Source organism: Macaca nemestrina, chromosome 3 (genome assembly GCF_043159975.1).
Source record: "Macaca nemestrina isolate mMacNem1 chromosome 3, mMacNem.hap1, whole genome shotgun sequence".
Lineage (NCBI taxonomy): Eukaryota > Metazoa > Chordata > Mammalia > Primates > Cercopithecidae > Macaca > Macaca nemestrina.
Window position 1 is genome coordinate 89,621,431 of NC_092127.1, and position 23,617 is coordinate 89,645,047.

At 37.2% G+C, this 23,617-nt stretch overlaps 1 protein-coding gene across 3 annotated transcripts; it reads left to right on the forward strand.

Annotated features, from left to right (window-relative positions):
* The first annotated feature begins 220 nt into the window (after nt 1–220).
* Nucleotides 221–22,487, forward strand: LOC105486373 (alcohol dehydrogenase 7 (class IV), mu or sigma polypeptide). Of its 3 annotated transcripts, none has more exons than XM_071093268.1 (9): nt 221–337; nt 9,533–9,634; nt 10,515–10,653; nt 10,972–11,059; nt 11,158–11,374; nt 14,032–14,292; nt 15,696–15,831; nt 19,186–19,324; nt 21,661–22,487. In XM_071093268.1, exons 3-9 carry the CDS (start codon nt 10,566–10,568, stop codon nt 21,683–21,685), a joined length of 954 nt encoding a protein of 317 aa, XP_070949369.1. In that variant the 5' UTR covers nt 221–337; nt 9,533–9,634; nt 10,515–10,565; the 3' UTR covers nt 21,686–22,487. The 3 variants fall into 3 exon arrangements, with proteins under 3 accessions (XP_070949369.1, XP_011747540.1, XP_011747541.1); XM_011749238.2 differs by lacking the exon at nt 221–337 and adding an exon at nt 3,198–3,355; XM_011749239.3 differs by lacking the exon at nt 221–337 and adding an exon at nt 3,429–3,544.
* The last annotated feature ends 1,130 nt before the right edge of the window (nt 22,488–23,617 follow it).

A 23,617-nucleotide genomic window follows, 5' to 3' on the forward strand; every position in this document is an offset into this window, starting at 1 on the left:
TCTCACATGGCAGTTCTGAAAGCTGGCACAGTGTGCCTGAACAAGGATTAGCAAAAGCATGACAAATCTGGGCAGACCTGCAGAGGCCCGATCTCTGCCCTACTCCTGGCACAGCCTCATTCCCAGTTGACTTGGCAGAATTGATGGTATGAAAGAATGAGTTTCAGCTTGCATCCAGCCATAGGATTTACCACCTGAGTTTTCAGTGTTGGAGAAAGAAAATTTTAGAGACAATGGCAAGAATAAAACCCCACCCTCAAGGTTTGGAGTTTACTAAGGTGGAGTGTAAGTGAGCAGCATTCACCCTAATACTGGGTGACTAGTTATATGCCACTCAGTAAGTACAATTGCATAACTATTTATGCTATTAAGAATGATTTAGCAATAAACAGAGATCCTTTCTTCCCTTCTTAACCTTAGGGAAATACCGATTTAATTTTCAGTTACTGAGTGTTTGACAGTTTAATAAGCGCTTCCACACTTGTGCTTTACAGCAAGCCCTGAAGTGGGTATTATTTCCTCCCTTTGTGAAAGTTGGAGCATTTAGTTTTCTCACCATAAGTGCCTACCAGTCCCTACTGGAGCAGATACCTAGCTCTGCTGACTGCAGTGACTCTTTCACTTCTCTGCTGTCATTATGAGACTGGAGTGAGAACACTTCTGGACAGAGTCCGTAACAGAAAGCTGTTACCAAAGGGCGAAGGAGCAAGGCTGTGGGAGAGTAGTGCTGATAACATGACCCTGTAAGCTTCCCACACTCACAGACTCCCACACTTACAGGTGATGCAGAGTGTGGAAAGGGTGACCAACTAGGCTCCATTTGCCTGGGACTCTCCTGGTTTGGGAACTGAAAATCTTGCGTCCTGGGAACTCCCTCAATTCTGTGCACACCAATGGCTGGTCAACCCCTGTGTGGATCGTATTTTGCCTCTTTGGTTTCATCTAAATTTCTGGTAGCACTTCCAGGTTCAAAAGACTTAGTCCTCAAACTCTTAGGAAATTCTAGTGGCTTCCAGGACCTCACAGTCAATTGCTGCAAGACAGTTTTACTGAGCCAGGACTCCAAGACTTTTGGTCTCAAGTGGTTACATATTTGAATATTTGAGCAACCAATCCATAATAATAATAATAATAATCCAAGCAGCCAACTGTGGTCAAGTTAATAATAATGACATCTGCTACTGATTATGAGCCAGGCAGTATACTTCAGTGCTTTCCTACCGTCACCACCAATCCTCAGGACATCTATGTAACGTGGCTATTCATTAGTCTCATTTTATGAATATGGAAACTGAAGTCATACATATTCAAGCAAGGCTCCAGGTCCTGAACCAAGTGGATCTAATTCCAAAGCCCATATTCCTGTAGCACACTTTTCAAAGTTCCTCTAAGTTCCCCTGTATCTTGAACTGAGGAAACAGTTGCATGGGTGCTTTGAGGTAATCATTAAAGGCTTTTGTAAACTTTGGGAGTAGGACCAGGCTCACGGTAACTAGGAGATTGAGTACCCTGAGAGTTCCCCAGAATTTCATAGAAATATGGTGTTTAGAAGAAAGAGTCATCTGGTAAATCCTCTAAACCTAAAATTAAGACTTAGCTGCTATATATTCAAACTGATCAATTTTTTTTTTTTACCTTCCAAGATTCAGCTTTTGGTACTTTATCATCCAGTCAAGTCTCATGGAGACTGGATTAGGACCATAACACTTATTCAGATATTAAACTTCACATGATACATTATTTTGTGTAAAACAATTTTTAGATTAATATGCTACAAAGTTTTGCCAAGCCCTTAAGAGGGAGTTTATCAATTCAGTGCTTTTGCATTTGTGCTGTCACTACCCATGTTTGAATGCATTTACTTTTGCATAAGTAAACACGTTTTTGTTTGAAAGTTGAGACTAAGAATACCTGTTCTTGTCCACGCCTGTTTAACTTTGTCTTACCGTGCTGGCAAACATACTGGAGTTCTTCAGCATTTACTGCTAAAGCGATGGTGCTTACTCACAAGCCAAATCAACTGGCAATGCTCTTTCCTGGTGGATTTAATTTGGCTAATGAGTTATAGTAACAAATTCTAATTACAAATTCTGAATTTGACATAATATATGTTAAATTGGATGTACATTTACTATATTATATTGAGAGAGAGATTTGTGGAAAAAATGTATACTCATTTTCAAAAAGAAACTTTTGTTTGTATCTAAAAAATGAACTCTTAACAAATTTCATCTCCGGGTTGTTAAGAGCCCAGGTTCTGGATTTCATAGCTTGAACAGCTTTGCCTGAAGACTTAGAAAGCCTGCTTCACCGGATCACTTAACAAGAGTAAAATCTCCTTTGTGTAAAGTTTTCTTGGAGGTGATGGTGTACCAGTATGCTGACCACCTACTGTCAAAAATAACATCTATACTGGACATTCTCCTATCAAATAGTAGATCCAGAAGCTTCTGGTGCCATTGCAACTTATATTAAGAAATAGTGGTCTGTAATGGTTAAACAGCTACTGAAGAAGACCTAGGTACTTTCCCAAGTAAATGAAAACCCTCTGGCATTTGAGAGCCAGTATGCAGGCTGGATTTCAATTTCTCTTGAGCCCCTGCACTGTGTTACATTGGTGGCATAAACAAACTGTACAACGATATGAGACAACCCTGTGGTTAATGTGATTCGGGGTCAAATGATAATTTCTCTATGTGCAGACACAGAAAGTTTTACTTAATTTTCTATACCTAAAATACTTAGAAACCATAGTCATCCATATTGATATTTTATATCATCTCAACTTCTCCTGCCGAAACTTGACCCACTGTTGCAATTATTTTACATTTCCTTGGCTCTATTTTCATTAATGTTTAACTCCAGAAACCACATCAAGTCTTTGCAGAATGAAGTAGAGTATAAAGAAGTAGAAATGTACACATGCATCTCTAAAATCTCTAGGCAAATCACCCTGCACTTAAACACACAATACATTTTTTCATGATTGTGTTGAACTGATGTAACCTAACCTGTTTTTATATCCTTCAAAATAAGGTGGGCATGAATGCTTTCAGCCCTTGTCAGTAGCTTTGATTATCCTGTTTTTGTTAGATCCCTCCTCTTGGTTTGATCATAGTAGTTACTGTATTTCTTTTTATAAGTTGGTTTGCAAAGGGTGGGGCTTGCAGACCATTGGGAAGTTGTAACAGCTGTGAGTCATATTGTTGAAGGCAGAACTTTGGAGCCAGACTATTTATGTGAAGGAACAAGATGCTGTTATTTACAACAGAGTGAACTGAGATTCAGTCAGTAAAAGTCTTTGTTTGCAGAAATACAGATCCAAGACAAAGACAGGATGGGTACTGCTGGAAAAGTAAGTGGAACATTTCTATCTCCTCCTCATCATGACCTAATGGTGTGAGACTGATACTTAGAACTTTGAATCCATTAAAGTAATTAAACACTTGGAGATATTCCTTGAGGAATGAAATGCCTCATGAGCAGGCATACAGTGAGGGAAACACTGGGTACAGTGTTTCAGAGAATGTCAGTGGAAGCAGGGGTAAGTTGGAAATAGCGTATCCAATGTTAGCAAGACATTGGAGGAAAATAGAGAAATGTGATTTATATTGTCATTATTCATAATTTGATTTCAGGATAGCTGGGCAATTGCTCCAGGAAGCAAAATGTTTCCACAAGGACATTTCAATCGTCTCAGTAGCACGCGCTGCCCTCACTGCAGTAGTTCAATGGGAGACCAGGGTCTCATGCCCAGATGTTGGAAGAAACATTCCTGCCATTAAGAATGGAAAATGCTAATTCTGGGATGCAAAATGGACAAGAAAGTGTCATGATTTTTAGGTTTCTTACAAATGTAGTTTTTATCAAAATATATATTTTAAAATTCTTTACAATCAAACTATGTTATTGGTAAATTATGTTTATTGTTTTAAAAACAACAGAGTCAGCAGAGTTGGTATTAACTTTAGAAATAGCTTTACTTTCTTTTTTTTATTTGAAAGTAGGTCAGTATAATTCCTTGCTTTAAATGGGTACGTAATTGCTTAAAGGACTAAGTGCTTTTGTTTGTTTTGTTTTAACTTGAACAATTTTGCATTTAGCCTGCTTCAGGTTTTGGAAAAATAAAGATGACATGTGAAGTCTGGGTAATGTGACAAGTCAGGAAACTCTATGATGTTAGAATTTGAAATAATTTTTACTAGAATTGAATAGAACTGGAATAAAACCATCCTAATTTGGGTCAGAAATCCAGCAAAACTAGATTACTTAGGAATTTAATTTTGCACTACAGAAGCTAGCAACTCTATCCATGGAAATTAATGAATCTTAGAACTGAAAGGAATCTTAAAAATTTGCAACTTTAACCACCCAACAGATGCTTCAGGTCTGGTTACACTATTTCTAGAAAGTGGATATTCATCCTTTGTAAGAACATTTCTAATGATGTAGAAAGTAGCCTCAAGGCAGCGCTTTCCAATTATAATTAATAATACAATGTATAATATATAAAGACTATAAAAGCTATATAATTTTGATATATTGTCATGCAATAGTGTAGTTTGCATAAGGATTATATATTTCCCAAGGTGCTGTAGTGCCCCAGTGTAGTTCATGAAAGGAGTTTCCCTTTACATTGGGATTGATTTTTTTCTCTTTATAATAAATGTGTTCTTTTTCATTAAAAAAGTAAAAGATAACTGTATTAGTTTCCTAGGGCTTCCATAACAAAGTATCACAGACTGAATGGCTTAAACAGCAGAAATTTGTTTTCTTGTACATCTGAAGGCAAGTATTCTGAGATTAAGGTGTCATCAGGGTTGGTTTCTTTTGAGGCCTGTGTCCTTGGCTTGTGGATGACCCTCTTCTCCCTGTCTTCACACGATCTTCCCTTTTTGTTTGTATCCTAATCTCCCCTTCTAATAAAGACACCAGCCATATTGGATTAGGTTCCACCCTGATCACCACATTTTAAATTAATTACTTCTTGAAAGACCCCATCTCCAAATGCAGTCACCTTCTGAGGTACTGGGGGTTAGGACTTCAACATATGAATTCGGAGGGAGACACAATTCATCCCATACCAGTGAATATTCTAGAAAATTTGGAAAGTGAGAAAATAAGAGGGAAAAAAATCAATCATAATATCACATTCCCAGACTATCATTTTTTTGTGTGTGTTTCCTTCTATTTTTCCATCCATAGTTTATGTAGCCGTACTCATACAATATACAAATATTTTGATCCTATTTTTCCAACTTAAACATTTTTTCAATTTATTACAATTTATAAACATTTTTAAATGTCTAATTTTCTGCACTTACACAATTTATTTCATCATTCCTCTATTATTGTTCACATATTTTCCTTTATAAATAGTGCTGTGATTACATCTACCATATAGAGAGATTTTTCTAAAGATAGTATTTTCTCGAGGTAGGCTTTAAAAATGGAATTACAGGGTAAACATGTCACAACATCCTTAAGTATCTTGATGTACCATGCAAATTACTTTCTAAAGGGTTGACATGGGTAAGATGGCCCATTTTACTATTTCTCTGACAATACTGTGTATTCTCATTAAGTTCTCATTAGGTAAAAAGTCATTATCAGAGCACGGTGGCTTGTGCCTGTAGTCCCAGCTACTGGGGAGGCTGAGATGGGAAGATAACTTGAGCCCAGGAGCTAGAGTACAATCTAGGCAACAGAGTGTGATATTATATTAAAAAAAAATTAAAACTTTATTATAGACTTGAAAGGCAGAGAATTGTATCTAATTTTTATTTTTTAAAAAAGGCATTTTTATGAGTGAGAACAAATATGTCACAATCTATTCATTAATCTGTTGCAGTTTTTTCCATAGGTCCTTTGCCTGCCATGTTATCTCCCAGGGTGTAAGTGTGGTATGTGGAAGTGGGAAGGAGTGTTAGGAGTGAAGTTGTTAACGCTTCCTCTGTAAATTTGAGTAAGCATTGTATTTATCAAATGTGGTAACTTTTATCTATTTCGCTTTAATATTTTCCCTCAGTACTACTTGTTGTCAATGTGGAAAATTTACTATTTCTCAACACACAAAATTTTAATTCTTAGAAGCTGTTTCCTTTATGACTTTTTTTAACTTTTATTTTAGGTTCAGGGGTACATGTGCAGGTTTGCTACATAGGCAAATTGTGTATTGTGAGGTTTGGTGTACAAATTATTTTGTCACCCAGATAATAAGCATGGTACCTAATTGGTGGTTTTTCGATCCCTACCCTCCCTCCACCTTCCACCCTCAAATGGGCCCTGGTATCCATTGTTCCTTTCTTTGTGTCCATAGGTACTCAATATTTAGCTTGAGTACTTATGTACTCAAGGTACATAAATGAGAACATGTAGTTATTTAGTTTTCTGTTTCTGTGTAGAGGACCACATGCTCCCAAACGAGACGTTCCCGATAAGTCCTGCTCTTGCAAACAAAGCAGGGCGTTCCTTCCCTGCAAACAGGGAGGACAAAGGAGCCAGCTGCAAACAGCAGACCCTGGGGGCTGATTTATGTGTAAACATCTTGAAAATCCAGAAAGTCAGGGAACGGTCAGAAAAACAACAATGTGTCTTTGTGACTTGGCAACATTCTACAAGCGACTGTATAAAACAAAGCAGAGTGTGTCGTTCGGCGCGGCCCCCATGTTTGTATTGTCCTGTGTTGTCTTGTGTGTTCATTCCTTTGTTTAGGAAACATGCAGACCCCAACATTTCTGCGTTCATTCGCTTAGGATAATGGCCTCCAGCTCCATCCATGTTCCTGCAAAGGACGTGATCTTATTTTTTATATGGCTGCACAGTATTCCGTGGTATATATGTACCACATTTTCTTTATCCAGTCTAGCATTGATGGACACTAAGATGGATTCCATGTCTTTGCTATTGTGAATAGTGCTTTAGTGAACATATGCATACATGTGTCTTTATGATAGGACGATTTATATTCCTTTGGGTATGTACCCAATAATGGGATTGCTGGGTCAAATGTTAATCCTGTTTTAAGTTCTTTGAGAAATGGCCAGACTGCTTTCCACAATCACTGAACTAATTAACCTTCCCACCAGTAGAGCATAAGTGTTCCCTTTTCGCCCCAAACTCACCAGTTTATTTTTTTGACTTTTTAACAATAATCATTCTGACTGGTATGAGATATTACCTCATTGTGGTTTTGATTTGTATTTCTCTAATGATCAGTGATGTCGAGTATTTTTTCATATGCTTGTTGGCCATATATATGTTTTGTTTTGAAAAACATCTGTTCATATCCTTTGCCCACTTTTTTAATGGCGTTGTTTGTTTTTTGCTTACTATTTTGTTTAAGTTCCTTATAGATGCCGGATATTAGACCTTTGTTGGATGCATAGTTTGCAAATATTTTCTCCAATTCTGTATGTTGTCTGTGTACTCTGTTGTTGGTTTCTCTTGCTGCGCAGAAGTTCTTTAGTGAAATTAGGTCCCATTTGCCAATTTTTGTTTTTGTTGCAATTGCTTTTGGCATCTTTTTCATTAAGTCTTTACCAGGTCCTATGTTCAGAATGGTATTCCCTAGGTTATCTTCCAGGGGTTTTATAGTTTTGGGTTTTAGATTTAAGTCACATCTTAAGTTAATTTTATATATGATATAAGGAAGGGGTCTGGCTTCAGTCTTCTGCATATGGCTAGCCAGTTATCCCAGCACCATTTATTGAGTAGAGCATTCTTTCCCCATTGCTTGTCCTTTGTTTTTTTTTCTATCACTCTTAAGCATAAAAGTTATTCCATGCTCAATATGATTGATATTTACATCTTCATTGATTGATAAAATAGTTTGACTTTAAAAATAAATCTCTGGCCAAGCACGGTGGCTCACAGCTGTAATCCCAGCTCTTTGGGAGGCCGAGGCAGGCAGATCACAAGGTCAGGAGATCGAGACCATCCTGGCGAACATGGTGAAACCCTGTCTCTACTAAAATACAAAAACATATTAGCTGGGTATGGTGGTGCACACCTGTAGTCTCAGCTACTAGGGAGGCTGAGCCACGGGAATTGCTGAACCTGGGAGGCAGAGGTTGCAGTGAGCCCAGATTGCGCCACTGCACTCCAGCCTAGCGACAGAACAAGATTCCATCTAAAAAAAAAAAAATAACAAAAAAATAAAAATCTTAACAATCAATCCACCTTGAATTTGTTTGGGAATGTGGTGGGAGATTTCTAACTTCAACATTGGGTCATATTACACTGTAACCCATAACATTTTCATTAGTAAGGCAGAGGGTAAATATTAAAGTGAACTACTGATGGCTTTCAGCCACCCATCTGTTACCAGTGTATCATTTTTCACATTTAATCTTTTACAAAAGAGCCACTTAAGAATCCATAGGAGCTCTCTAGGACCGTTGTGTTTGTTGACAAGAGGAAGGTAACTTATTTTGCATCTGAATAAATTAATTAAAATATTTTATAGGAGTCCTAGACAGATTTGGAGGGAGGAAGGTGGAAACAGTTTCTCTGTGTGTCTCTGTCTCTGTGTCTCTCTCTCTCTGTCAAAATTCAATAATCTTCACAAAATCATTTAATTGAATAACTACAGCATAACCAGTTGAATAACTGGACGCCAGTCACTGGTATCTCCACACCTAGTTTCCACTACTGTAAGATGACAAGCTTTAACCTGCCTATCAAGCCCTACCAGGTGCAAGAACTGGGCTAGCCATCCTGGCTGACACGGTGAAACCCCGTCTCTACTAAAAAATACAAAAAAACTAGCCGGGCGAGGTGGCGGGCGCCTGTAGTCCCAGCTACTCGGGAGGCTGAGGCAGGAGAATGGCGTGAACCCGGGAGGCGGAGCTTGCAGTGAGCCAAGATCACGCCACTGCACTCCAGCCTGGGCGGCAGAGCAAGACTCTGTCTCAAAAAACAAAAAAAGAACTGGGCTAGGTGCAAAAGAGATACAGAGATGCAGACACAAATTCAGTCACCTGGGAACTCACAGTCATAATCTATATGCTTCATGATGTTCATGGTTCCCTTCAACCTTACCATGCTAATAGTCTCATTTCTTCACCATTGCTATGATTATATACAGTTATTAAATACTGGTTTAAATACAGACAAGCCAGCAGCATTTTCTGTTTTATAAATTTGTCTCTTGTGAATAAGTGATATACAGAGGACAATTTTGTTAATCTATTAGATTTGAAATTGTAACAAAATAACCTATTTTTTGGGGGAGGGATATTATGTGAACAGCAAACAAAAGTCAATAAGTTGGGAAAAGTACCTCAGGTCTAGTCCATCTCTGCATCTCATGTGCTAGGTGACCATGGCTTCAACATTTAGTCACTCTGGGCTGCATTTCTCATACCTTAAACAAAGGCATACACAAGGCTTATAATTCTAGTGTTTGATGAAAATCATTCTGGAAAACTTAGAATATTATATATGCTCTTCTGTTCATATATATACTATTCAGGCAGTCTGTGTTTAAAGGCATAATTTGGACCCATTATAACACTTGCCTATTTCTTAGGTTATTAAATGCAAAGCAGCTGTGCTTTGGGAGCAGAAGCAACCCTTCTCCATTGAGGAAATAGAAGTTGCCCCACCAAAGACCAAAGAAGTTCGCATTAAGGTAAGCGTGAGCCCTGGAGAACTTAAGCCAAAAGCGTTATCAAACTTATATTGAATATAGCACTATTGTGAGACTGGATTCTTAAATAAGGAGATGCTTCCCATGTTTGGAGTATTAATTCCTTTACTTGCTCTTGTATATTGTTAAGGATCTGGTTGTAGTCGATGTGAAATTAATGAGTTCATTATCCCTTTAAAAAACAATGTGCTTTATTATACCTTTGATTTGTTGAATTTTTATTCATATAGCATCTAATTAAAAAATGGTTAATAATCATAGCTAAAGACTTTTAAAAAAATCTTCTGGGAAGCAGATTATTTTGAGATTACTTTTCACAAAGAATGAAGAACTCACTTGTGCTTGGAGAAATGACAACTTCATGGAACATTTTCCTCCCTTTCTTTGGACAGAGCTTAACCTTGGCTTTGCATATCAGTTGTTGAGTAGGAATTGCTACCAATCTTTCTTTGACCCTCTTACTGTTACCTGAGCACTAGAGTAGCAGTAAGATTTTGCTCTTGTATGCCATTTCCTCTGTTCTTTGTTAAGAGAGCCCAAGAAGGACCTAGCTATAAAAATCTACTTTCGGGCCATCACATGGTAATATCTGCATTCTGGTTCCCTCGCAAGAGCACCAATTTATTATAGAAAGGCACCAAGAGTCAACCTAGGGTTTGAGGGAGCAATATTATAAGTTCCATCAGAGAGGGATCTTGTCTGATGGTTGATTTTTGGCTCAGAATCATCTAAGAGTAAATGTTGTTACATTAGGCAATGATATTGACTAAACAATTATAATTTCCTCAAGAAGTTAAATATTCTCCCAACAATGAAATGATCAGATTGTTGATTGGTGCAATGTTTTTGTCTTTGAACACAGATTTTGGCCACAGGAATCTGTCGCACAGATGACCATGTGATAAAAGGAACAATGGTGTCTAAGTTTCCAGTGATTGTGGGACATGAAGCAACTGGGATTGTAGAAAGCATTGGAGAAGGAGTGACTACAGTACAACCAGGTATATGCAGGTGTCAAGCCACAAGTTTGAAATAATTAGGCTTTGATTAGCCTATCAAAGGAAATAGCACACACTAGGAATTATTAGAGGGATCCTTAACACTATTCAGGGAAATAAAAGGATACAAGAATGGATTTTACTGAGTAATGTTTAATTTGGCAAAATCTCAACTTTTAGAAGGCAAACCTTATGGTTTTTATAAACCTTAGACTATCTTTTTAAAAGTTTTACCTACAGTATGGGCTCAATTCACATTTGTTAATTTCATATTTTAACATTAATGAACAGCATCTTATATCATGATTTTTTTTCCTATAGGTGACAAAGTCATCCCTCTCTTTCTGCCACAATGTAGAGAATGCAATGCTTGCCGCAACCCAGATGGCAACCTTTGCATTAGGAGCGAGTAGGTTTCAGTCATTTTTACTTTAATGTTATTCAAATTGTTCCTGTGCTAATTTTTGAATTGAGTTAATTAATACATGTATTTGATGTATCAAATAGTATTACTGGTCGTGGAGTACTGGCTGACGGCACCACCAGATTTACATGCAAGGGCAAACCAGTCTATCACTTCATGAACACTAGTACATTTACTGAGTACACAGTGGTGGATGAATCTTCGGTTGCTAAGATTGATGACACAGCTCCCCCTGAGAAAGTCTGTTTAATTGGCTGTGGGTTTTCCACTGGATATGGGGCTGCTGTTAAAACTGGCAAGGTAAGAAACAGGGTAGGCTAGTTTCTTTGTTTCTTATTTCCTTTTCTTAAATGATGTCCTTGGAATCTTGAAGAGTTTTGGGAAAAAAAAAAGATTTAAAAAATATATTGCATATCAGGCTGCCAAATCAACTGAAAGAAAAATATGAAATTCAGATTAGAATTTTTGGTTTTTTTTACGCTTGAGAATATTTATTGATTATATTTGCAAACTGCACCATTTCTCCATCTTTAAAATATGTCCCTTCCCCATCTATTAAGTTTGTTAAGGTAGAATGATCTCAGTATTTCAGGCTTTTTGTCAGAACTTTTACTCCTAGTTTCTTGTCAGCTAAGTAAGAATTATTGTATAACTACAAAATAGAGTCATAAGTACATTACCAACTCCTCAGAAAAAAAGTATAATTATGTCAAATCACCTGTTATAGATAATATAAAGATCAATAAAATCATTAATCATTTGGATTACCACCTATGATGCATATCAGAAATAAAATACAGTAGTGTTTGTTGCGTATAATCAGTAATGCTGTTACAGTTCACCAAAACTGATTTCTCAATATACATTTTTACATCAACTGTGATGTTAGATAGGATCCTTGGAATTTTAAATTAATCACATGAATTTCACAAGGAAATTGGAGTTCAAGGAATTAAGAATCTTTGACCTAATACAGTATAAAAGAAAAAACCTTTATCAAGAAACATAATTGAAAATTAAATTTCTAGATTTAATTTTTGTTTCTTCCACATCTCCTTCAGATTCAAATTTCTAAAATTTATATGTGTATCTAAATTTATTTATAAATGACTCAGAGTTATGATTTTTTAATTTATTCTATTAAAAAATGGGATATATGTGCAGAATGTGCAGGTTTGTTACACAGGTATACGTGTGCCATGGTGGTTTGCTGCTCCTCATCCTCTAAGTTCCCTCCCCTCATCCCCTATCCCCCAACAGGCCCTGGTGTGTATTGTTCCTCTCTCTTTGACCATGTGTTCTCATTGTTCAACTCCCACTTATGAGTGAGAACATGCGGTGTTTGGTTTTCTGTTCCTGTGTTAGTTTGCTGAGGATTATGGCTTCCAGTTTCATCCATGTCCCAACAAAGGACATGATCTCATTTCTTTTTAGGGCTGCATAATATTCCATGTTGTATATGTACTACGTTTTCTTTATCCAGTATGTCATTGATGGGCATTTGGGTTGGTTCCAAGTCTTTGCTGTTGTAAATAGTGCTGCAGTAAACATATGTGTGCATGTGTCTTTACAGTAGAATGATTTATATTCCTTTGGGTGTATACCCAGTAATGGGATGGCTGGGACAAATGATATTTCTGGTTCTAGATCCTTAAGGATTTACCATACTGTCTTCCACAATGGTTGAACTAATTTATATTCTCACCAGCAGTATAAAAGCTTTCTTATTTCTCCATAGCTTTGCCAGCATCTATTGTGTCCTGACTTTTTAGTAATCACCATTCTGACTGGCATGAGATGGTATCCCACGGTGGGTTTGATTTGCATTTCTCTAATGATCAGTGATGTTGAGCTTTTTTCCTATGCTTATTGGCCACATAAATGTCTTCTTTTGAGAACTGTCTGCTCATATCCTTTGCCCACTTTTGAATGGGGTTCTTCATTTTTTTCTTGTATATTTGTTTACATTCCTTGTAAATTCTGGATATTAGACCTTTGTCAGATGGATAGATCACAAAAATTTCCTCCCATTCTGTAGGTTGCCTGTTCACTCTGATGATAGTTTCTTTTGCTTTGCAGAAGTTCTTTAGTTTAATTAGATCCCATTTGTCAATTTTGGCTTTTGTTGCAATTGCTTTTGGTGTTTTTGTCATGAAGTCTTTGCCCATGCCTATGTTCTGAATGCTATTGCCTAGGTTTTCTTCTAGGGTTTTTATGGTTTTGGGTTTTACATTTAAGTGTATAATCCATCTTGAGTTAATTTTTGTATAAGATGTAAGGAAAGGATCCAGTTTGAGTTTTTTTTGTATATGGCTAGTCAGTTTTCCTAGCATCATTTATTAAATAGGGAATCCTTTCCCCATTGCTTGTTTTTGTCAGATTTGTTGAAGAGCAAATGATTGTAGATGTGTAGTGTTATTTCTGAGGCCTCTGTTCTGTTCCATTGGTCTATGTATCTGTTTTGGTACCAGTAGCATGCTGTTTTTGTTACTGTAGCCTTGTAGTATAGTTTGAAGTCAAGTAGTGTGATGCCTCTAGCTTTATTCTTTTTGCTTAGGATTGTCTTGGCTATATGGGCTCTTTTTTGGTTCCATATGAAATTTAAAGTAGTTTTTTCTAATTCTGTGAAGAAAGTAGCTTGATGGGGATAACATTGAATCTATAAATTACTTTGGGCCGTATGGCCATTTTCTTGATATTGATTCTTCCTATCCATGAGCATGGAATGTTTTTCCATTTGTTTCTGTCCTCTCTTATTTCCTTGAGCAGTGGTTTGTAGTTCTCCTTGAAGAGGTCCTTCATATCCCTTGTAAGTTGTATTCCTAGATATTTTATTCTCTTTGTAGCAATTGTGAATGGGAGTTCACTCATGATTTGTGGTTTTAACTGGAGGCCCTTTTCAGGTTTCACTTTTTGACCCTAACACCTAACATGTTCAAGAACATTCCTCTCCACAGGTCAAACCTGGTTCCACTTGCGTCGTCTTTGGCCTGGGAGGAGTTGGCCTGTCAGTCATCATGGGCTGTAAGTCAGCTGGTGCATCTAGGATCATTGGGATTGACCTCAACAAAGACAAATTTGAGAAGGCCATGGCTGTAGGTGCCACTGAGTGTATCAGCCCCAAGGACTCTACCAAACCCATCAGTGAGGTGCTGTCAGAAATGACAGGCAACAATGTGGGGTACACCTTTGAAGTTATTGGGCGTCTTGAAACCATGGTAAGACCCAAAATTTGAGAAGCCACAAAATACCCAAGTTATTAGATATGCACAAGGTAAATTTAATTCTATATAACTTTATTAATAGTTAATAATGGAAATATCTCTGTGATTGTCAGTTTTACTCAGGCAAAAACTGATAATCACATAGCGATTTTGCCTAAAAAGTCAAATACTTAAGAGCAGGTTCGCTGGATCAAAGTTAAATACCATATCATACAACTCTCAGCTGACCAGAGGGCAAGGTAGTTAACCCTTCTAGATAATTGTTTTAAGTATGACCTTCCTTGTGTATGTAGATTTCTTGGCAAAAGCGATTCTGTCTCTTGAATGTCAGCAAAGTAAGCATCAGAAGGTGACTGAGGAGAGGTGAAAAGGGATTATTCCAAATGTTGTGGTCTCTTCCCCCAAATCTGTGATCCATCGACCTTCTCACTCTTTACACCTGAGCTTTGTTTGCCCTCATCTGAATTTCCCTAGAATATGAACCTTCAGTTTTCTAACCATGCCTCCTGTATAGCAACCTGCAACACCAGACCTTCAGTTAGACCTGTAAAACAGATCCAGGGTTCCTGGGACTAGAAAGCTCCAGCCTGGCGTAGCATAAGGAGACTTGGAAAAATGGAATAAAGCCACTTTTGCTCAAGATTGAGTAGCAGATTAAATCACCTAATGCTTTTGGTAATTTAGGAATAAATAGTCCTTAATTTATCATTGTGTCATATTCTTTTCCTAGTGAATCACTTAGATTTATTTCATATCAACAAATAGCATTTTAGGTCGTAAGTTTATGAAGCCATACATGATACTGGATATATTATTAGAGCCTATTGATTTCCAGTCGCTACTTGATGAAGGCTGGTCTCTAAAAACAATGCCATCTGTCGCTCCAATCTAGCAAGTATTAAATTATTAATAACTGGATGAGCTAATGACCAGAAAATGAGAGATTAGTCTCAGAAATGCTCCCAAGAAAACGGACTCTTTTGTCCCACATTTTAGTATTTTATTTAATTTTGAGACTAAAAAAAGAAAACTATGCTAAATGATTTGGTATATTAATTCAATTTAGTTTAGTTCAAATGGCTTTCTAAGGCTTATCTGAAGTGGTGATATTGGTATGAAAATATCACAAGAATTTTCCCTGTGTTTTAGTCCATGGTACACTGAAAATGCCACGAACACTGACCACATTGATTGCCGTTTTCTGCCTTAAAGGGCAAATGTGTATAGAAATTTAATTAAGGACTAAAGTTGCACTGAAACATTTTTAAAGCAAGTAAAAAACAGAAGATGGCTTAATTTAATTCCATGACTTTGCCATAGTACATAGGTCATTTCAGAGCTTATGTTACACTATAAGAGACATAGGAAGCAAACGATCTCCTCTATTTTAAACTCAGATTGATGCTCTGGCATCCTGCCATATGAACTATGGGACCAGCGTGGTAGTAGGAGCTCCTCCATCAGCCAAGATGCTCACCTACGACCCGATGTTGCTCTTCACTGGACGCACGTGGAAGGGATGTGTCTTTGGAGGTGAGGAAAGCAAAGCCTCTGGATGGGGAGTGATGGCTTTCACTCTGTTGCTTGGCAAGTGGGAGAAGCCTGTTTCCTCAGGCCTTTCTTCCAAGAATGAGTATGAAGGGATCTAAAATGGAACTGTGACAATAAAAACACAAAAGATAATTCTCCACTGCTCACCTTGATGTAGGACTAATATTGGTGGACACATTTTTGATATTAGCATCTGCAACTGAAGTTCCCCAAAGGCCTGAATGAGAGACACCAGTAGTGTTTCTATAGGGATGAATTATGTGACAGGAAGTTCTGATTTAATCCATTTTTATTAATATATGCAAGAATGTGTATTAAAATGAATTTATTCGATTCATAATAGCACCAACAAAAATCCCGGACCCAAAGCCAAAACGAACAACAACCTAAAAAAGAATTGTCACATTTTATGGGAACAGTTCAGATTCACACTGGAAGGACTTAGATTATCACTCAACAATTAATATTGTTTTAGGAAAGATGGAGCCAGGGTCACTCTGCTCAAGGCAGGTGACACAGTGAATCCTTTTATTTCCCTCCTCCACAAAGTCTCGTTTTCTAGTGCCTTCATACAGAGCTGTACTGGGTGCTTTAGAGTACTTCCAATATTGGAGTCTGCCTTAAACAATATAAGAGAATAGTAACTGTTCAAGTACTTGTTAAGAGTATAAAAAGGAGAAAATGATTGTTCTTCACTTAGAGAAGTACATAATATAGTGAAGGATACAAAAACAAATATAAAAGAAAGATATGAAAATAAGTATAGCTATAGATATTATAAAACAAATTATGAGGAGCTTTTTCGCATTTATTCTACGTTAAAAGTTTTACATTAATATGTTAGTTTATTTTATTTCTCAGTAACTCTCCGAGGAAGCTACTTAATGAATAATAAAACTGAGACTTGGAACTATTAAGTTTTTTGCCCCTATAGCTCTCAAGTTGAGAACTGAAATTTAAAACTGGTCCATGGGAGAACAAAATTTTTCCTCTTTCTGCAACATTACTTGGGGCATAACAAAAGCAAGAGGCCAGTAGGTATGGATGAGATTTTATAGAGAAGGCTTCTGAGGGAAAATAAAACTTGAATTGAAGAACAAAACAATAAGAGATATAAGTTAAACCTCCTTGCTTTGACTATTTGTGGGAAGTGGGAAGATTATAGATTATTCAGGAATATTAGAGATACAATTCAATTATTCAGCAAATATTTGTTGAGTGTATACTGAGTACAGGCACCGCTGTGTATACAGTGTACCATTCCAGGAGCTAGGAAGGGAGAAGAGACAAAACATACCAAGTCCCTGATCTCAGGAAGTGTGAGAATCCTCTCATTTTGGTATAGAGAGACTGACAATAAATAAATGAATGCAGAGTACACCATATGGTTACAAGTGCAAAGGTAAAAATAGAGGATGGGTAATAGGCAGTGCCAGAGGACCAGGGTGGAGGTGGAGGTGAATGCTGTTTTATAAAGCTTGGGGAAGGTCTCCTTGATAAGGTAGCATTGAGGCAAAAACACAAATAAGATATTCAAAAATCTTGGGAAAGAATATTCCAGGAAGGGAACATAGTAAATACAAAAGGGTGTTGGCAAGAACCATAAGAATGGGGAAACGGTCAGTATGGCTACAATGGAGTGAAGACAGAAGAACAGTCACAGCTGGGATCAGAGGACCTTATATTATATGGGGCCTTTGGGCCATTGCAAGGTTTTAGGAGTTTATTCTGAGAGAGAAATAAAACCACAGAGGCTTCTGAGAGAAGTGTCACCTGATCTGACTTCCATTTTAACACTCTCCCTCTGGCTGCAATATGAGGAATACTCTATATGGGGCAAAGAGCACAAGCAGGGAGATCATGGAAGAAGTTATTATAATGCTGGAAGGAAAGGATGCTGGCTTGGAGTGATGGGGCTGGTGAGAAGTAATCAGATCTTGGATACATTTTGAAGACACAGCCAACAAGATTTGCTGAAATAGTTATTGCATGGCAAAAAGAGTAGAATCCAAGATTTTGGGGCCTAAGCGACAGGAATCATGTCACTATCATCATTTATTGAGAAGGAAGACTATGGAAGGAATAGACTGGGGGCTATGATGGAAGTGGTAGATACCAGGAGTGGTTTGGGGCAGGTTACACTCACAGAGGTATCTGAATAAAGATGTCTATAAAATGTAGGCAATCGGGTATGAGTCTGTAGCACAGGTAGAGGTCTAGGATGGGTATACAAACCTAAGTGTTTTAAGTGGAGTATATCGAAAGCCACAAGACCAGAAGCAGCCACCCTAGAAGTAAATGTAGATAAAGAGGAGAAATGGACCAAGGACCAAGCCCTAGGAATCTTTAGAGTTAGAGGTCTGAGAGATGTAGAGGATCCAGCAAAGATCTGTGGAAGAAGTAACTAGTGAGCAAGGAAAATGACAATGATGATGGTGATGATGTAGTATCTAGAAGCTAAGGGAATACAGTGTTTGAGAAAAGGGGAGCCACCAACAGTATCAATTCTACCTAACAGTTCATATAAGAGCAGGACTGAGAAATGACCCTTGTCTGGGTCAAAATGGAGCTCAAAGATTACCTTGATGATAGCTGTTACAGGACAGTGCTGGGGGCAAGAGCATAATCAGAGTGGGCTCAGAGAGGATGAGAGGAAAGGAACAGGATCCAGAAAGAATGAACTGGAGACAATTCTTTCTGTAAAGTAAAGAAATTTCTCTTTACAGAGCAAAGATATGGGGTGAATGGAAAAAGATGTGGGTATCAAAAGACTTGTTTTAAACCTTTGTTTCTTTTTAATTTGGTTTTATTTTTATTTTACTTTAAGTTCTGGGATACATGTGCAGAACGTGCAGGTTCGTTACATTGGTATACAAGTGCCATGGTGGTTTGCTGCACCCATCAACCCATCATCTAGGTTTTAAGCCCCGCATGCATTAGGTATTTGTCTTAATGCTCTCCCTCCCCTTGCCCCCCATCCACCAACACACCATGGTATGTGTCGTTCCCTTCCCTGTGTCCGTGTGTTCTCATTGTTCAACTCCCACTTATGAGTGAGAACATAGAGTATTTGGTTTGTGTTCCTGTGTTAGTTTGCTGAGAATGATGGTTTCCAGTTTCATTCATGTCCCTGCAAAGGACATGAACTCATTCTTTTTCATGGCTGCATAACCTTTGTTTCTTATGCTGGGGCAAATACAGCTTATTTGTACACTGCTGGGAATTATCTAACACAGGGAAGGTGATAGTACAGGAAAGAGAAGGAATAAACATAAGATAATAAAAGGTAAAGATTACTTAGTAATGTCTAAAGAGAAAATGTGTCCTTATTTACAGGTTTGAAAAGCAGAGATGATGTCCCAAAACTAGTGACTGAGTTCCTGGCAAAGAAATTTGACCTGGACCAGTTGATAACTCATGTTTTACCATTTAAAAAAATCAATGAAGGATTTGAGCTACTCAACTCAGGACAAAGGTAACTGTTTCTTGTGATGATCTTGTCTCTTCTCCACAGGCTACTTTTAAAATTTAGTACTTATAAATGTGCCTGTTTTCTTCATATTTTATTTCTAATTATTTAATCTAGCCAGATTGATACAGTTAATTACTTCTCTTTACCCACTGTATTAGTCTGTTTTCATACTGCTATTAAAAAAAAACTGCCCAAGACTGGGCCATTTATAAAGGAAAGAGATTCAATTGACTCACAGTTCAGCATGGCTGGGAGGCTTCAGGAAACCCACAGTCATGGTGGAAGGCAAAGAGGAAGCAAGGAACCTTCTTCAAGGCTGCAGGAAGGAGAAGAGGGGAAGCAAAGGGGGAAGAGCCCCTTACAAAACCATCAGATCTTGTGAGAACTCACTATCATGACAACAGCATGGGGGAAACTGCCTCTGCCCCCGATTCAATTACCTCCACCTGGTCTCTCCCTTGACATGTAGGGATTATAGGGATTACAATTCAAAATGAGATTTGGGTGGGGACACAAAGTCTAACCATATCACCAACTTAGTATGCCATTGTACTATATTAATCAAGTTTTTAAAATCTTTTGGATTTTGTTTGTTTACCTAGTTGATCTCATTGTGGCTATTTTTATTTCATCACAAAGCTGCTAGTTATTTCAAGTAGGCCACAACATTTCCTTATTTTACAGTTTTCAAAGTGCTTTCTCAAATGTGCATTTTTCAGATCCCTGTAAGCCAGGTATTATTTTTACCATTTTTAGATGAAGACTAAGGTTGTGAAAGCAAATAAATAACTCATCAAACCTCCTGGGGTAGTGCCAGGATACAAACTAATTGCAAAACTTGTGCTCTTTTGACCACATAACAAACTTCTCTGACAGAGCTTGGCAAGCTCTGGGTAAACATGGGTGTGATGATTTTTACTCTTGCTGTTTCTGAGGGTGTGGTTGCAAGGGTTGAGGTCAAGTATGAATTCATGCAAATTTTATCTACGACATCCACCTCATGGAGGTCTCAAACAGCAATCAAAAAGCCTGTCTACAAGATGAAATGACTTTCACTCATTGGGTCTATAAATAATTATTAAGCTTTCACTATGTGCCAAGGACTTGATTTCATTAGCAAAAGGATCTATATATTGAGATCCAAATTTTTACTAATTTTTTTTTTTTTTTTTTTTTTTACCTGAGAGCTTTACAATGTTGTGTTTTGTCTCCACATCTGGTCTAGCCTACAGGATCATCATATTATGAACATACATTTTTTTAAGCAAGTAAACAATGGGATTCTATAAGAAAAACTGTCAGAACCACTCAATACTACTTTACCCAGATAAGCAAAACTAAAAACTTAGTATGGCCTGCTTGGAAAATAATTACTATTTGTTTTCCAGAGAAACATAAATTCTGCTTTCAGGAATTTTGCTTCAAATATCATCTTAATGCAGGGACAGCCAAACTAATATTTGTAAACCTAAACTCTTCAATTTCCATCTACTTCCTGCACAGCTCCATTTGAATGTCCCACTTACATCAACTACACTCAAAATATTTTTTTCGCCAGTAATTTTTATCTCAGTCATTGTATTATGCATTCCCCTTTTACAGATGAGAAGCCATAGCATCATGTCTGACTTCTTTTTCACTCTTGCCTACCACATATAAACCAATGCTAAGCCTTGATGATGCAACCCTCGGTTTCTCCTTCAGCATCCCTCATTTCATTGCCCATGCTCATTGCTTTAATTCAGTCTAATCATTTCTGACATGGACACGGTAGTGAGATAATATATTTTGCCCCTTCCGTATTAAAATACATTCCAATTAGTCTCTCACTCAGCTGCCAAGCTCAAGATTCCCCAAAATGTCAATGTCTTAGCATGGTTTTGAAAGCTTTGTTATTGAACTAAAACCTATTTTTTTTTCAACAGGTAAGAATTTGGCATTCATTCTATCACCCTCTGCAGCAGGCTTTTGGGATAAAGTGAGGGAAGTAGGTCTCATCTACTTGCAGGATCTCTTGGGCATCCAGAAATCTAAGCACACTGGATTACCTTTCCTGTTCATATGTTCCTAGGCTTGTTCATGCTTTCTCCTCAGCCTGAAAACCACTTTCCTCTTGTTGGCATACTGAAATTATACTGATGTTTTCAAAATTAGCTCAGATACCCTTATCAGAGTTGCATAAGAAGAAAACTAATTGGTAAGGACTTTGAGTCCAAAGGATTTCCAATAACAGAATTTACTTGAATTTTCTATGACAGATAGAAAAGACAATTGTTTAAACTATCCTCTCTTGAAAGATATTAAAACAAATCATTAAAAACTCTCATTTTACATTTCAGCATTCGAACTGTCCTGACGTTTTGAGATCCAAAGTGGCAGGAGGTCTGTGTTGTCATGGTGAACTGGAGTTTCTCTTTTGACAGTTCCCTCATCTGAAATCATGTATCTGTCTCACAAATACAAGCATAAGTAGAAGATTTGTTGAAGACATAGAACCCTTATAAAGGATTATTAACCTTTATAAACATTTAAAGTCTTGTGAGCATCTGGGAATTAGTATAATAGCAATGTTAATATTTTTAATTTACATTTTGTAAGGCTGTAATTGTATCTTTTAAAAAAACATAGACTTGGATTTCTATGTTGTAATGGAGATTTTTAAGAGCTTTAACCAGCTGCTGCAGATATATATCTCAAAACAGATATAGCATATAAAGATATAGTAAATGCATCTCCTAGAGTAATATTCACTTAACACATTGAAACTATTATTTTTTAGATTTGAATATAAGTATACTTTTTAAACACTTGTTATGAGTTAACTTGGATTAGGTTTTGAAATCAGTTCATTCCATGATACATATTACTTGTTTAGATTAAGAAAGGCAGAAAAGATTAAGGGAAGGGCACATTTTTCAACAATTAAGAATCATCATTACATAACTTGGTGAAACTGAAAAAGTATATCATATGTGTATTTGAGGTTATTTGCCGACATATATTAATATTTTAGAAAATATTCCTTTTTGTAATACCGAATATAAACATAGAGCTAGAATCACATTATCATGTTTATCATAATGTTCAATTTGATACAGTAGAATTGCAAGCCCCTAAGTCCCTATTCACTGTGCTTAATAGTGACTCCATTTAATAAAGTATTTTTAGTTTTTCACAACTACACTGTTGTATTTATATATATCTATAACATGTTTAAAATTCTTAAGAAAATTTTAAAAATTGGTTTTTTTTATTATTATACTTTAAGTTTTAGGGTACATGTGCATAACATGCAGGTTTGTTACATATGTATACTTGTGCCATGTTGCTGTGCTGCACCCATCAACTCGTCAGCACCCATCAACTCGTCATTTACATCAGGCATAACTCAATGCAATCCCTCCCCCCCCCCATGATAGGCCCCAGTGTGTGATGTTCCCCTTCCCGAGTCCAAGTGATCTCATTCTTCAGTTCCCACCTATGAGTGAGAACATGACATGCATACAGCCAATAGACACATGAAAAAATGCTCATCATCACTGGCCATCAGAGAAATGCAAATCAAAACCACAATGAGATACCATCTCACACCAGTTAGAATGGCAATCATTAAAAAGTCAGGAAACAACAGGTGCTGGAGAGGATGTGGAGAAATAGGAACACTTTTACGCTGTTGGTGGGATTGTAAACTAGTTCAACCATTATGGAAAACAGTATGGCGATTCCTCAAGGATCTAGAACTAGAAGTACCATATGAAGCAGCCATCCTATTACTGGGGATATACCCAAAGGATTATAAATCATGCTGCTATAAAGACACATGCACACGTATGTTTACTGCGGCACTATTCACAATAGCAAAGACTTGGAATCAACCCAAATGTCCATCAGTGACAGACTGGATTAAGAAAATGTGGCACATATACACCATGGAATACTATGCAGCCATAAAGAAGGATGAGTTTGTGTCCTTTGTAGGGACATGGATGCAGCTGAAAACCATCATTCTCAGCAAACTATCACAAGAACAGAAAATTTTAAAAATTGTATAAAATGTTTTGTGGTGATATATTTTTAAACAGGCAGTTTTATGTTGTTATTGAGCTTTTATTTGTTAAACACAAAGTGTTGAAGCACCTGAAAACATAAAAATACTTTATAAGACACATAAGAAGTTGGGTGGTCATAGCAGAAATTGAGGCTTCCAATATTAGGGCATAATATAGATTGGACACTTCTACCATGGTAAATTGCAAAATGTCCAGGTATTTATGAACCAATTTCACATGATGAATA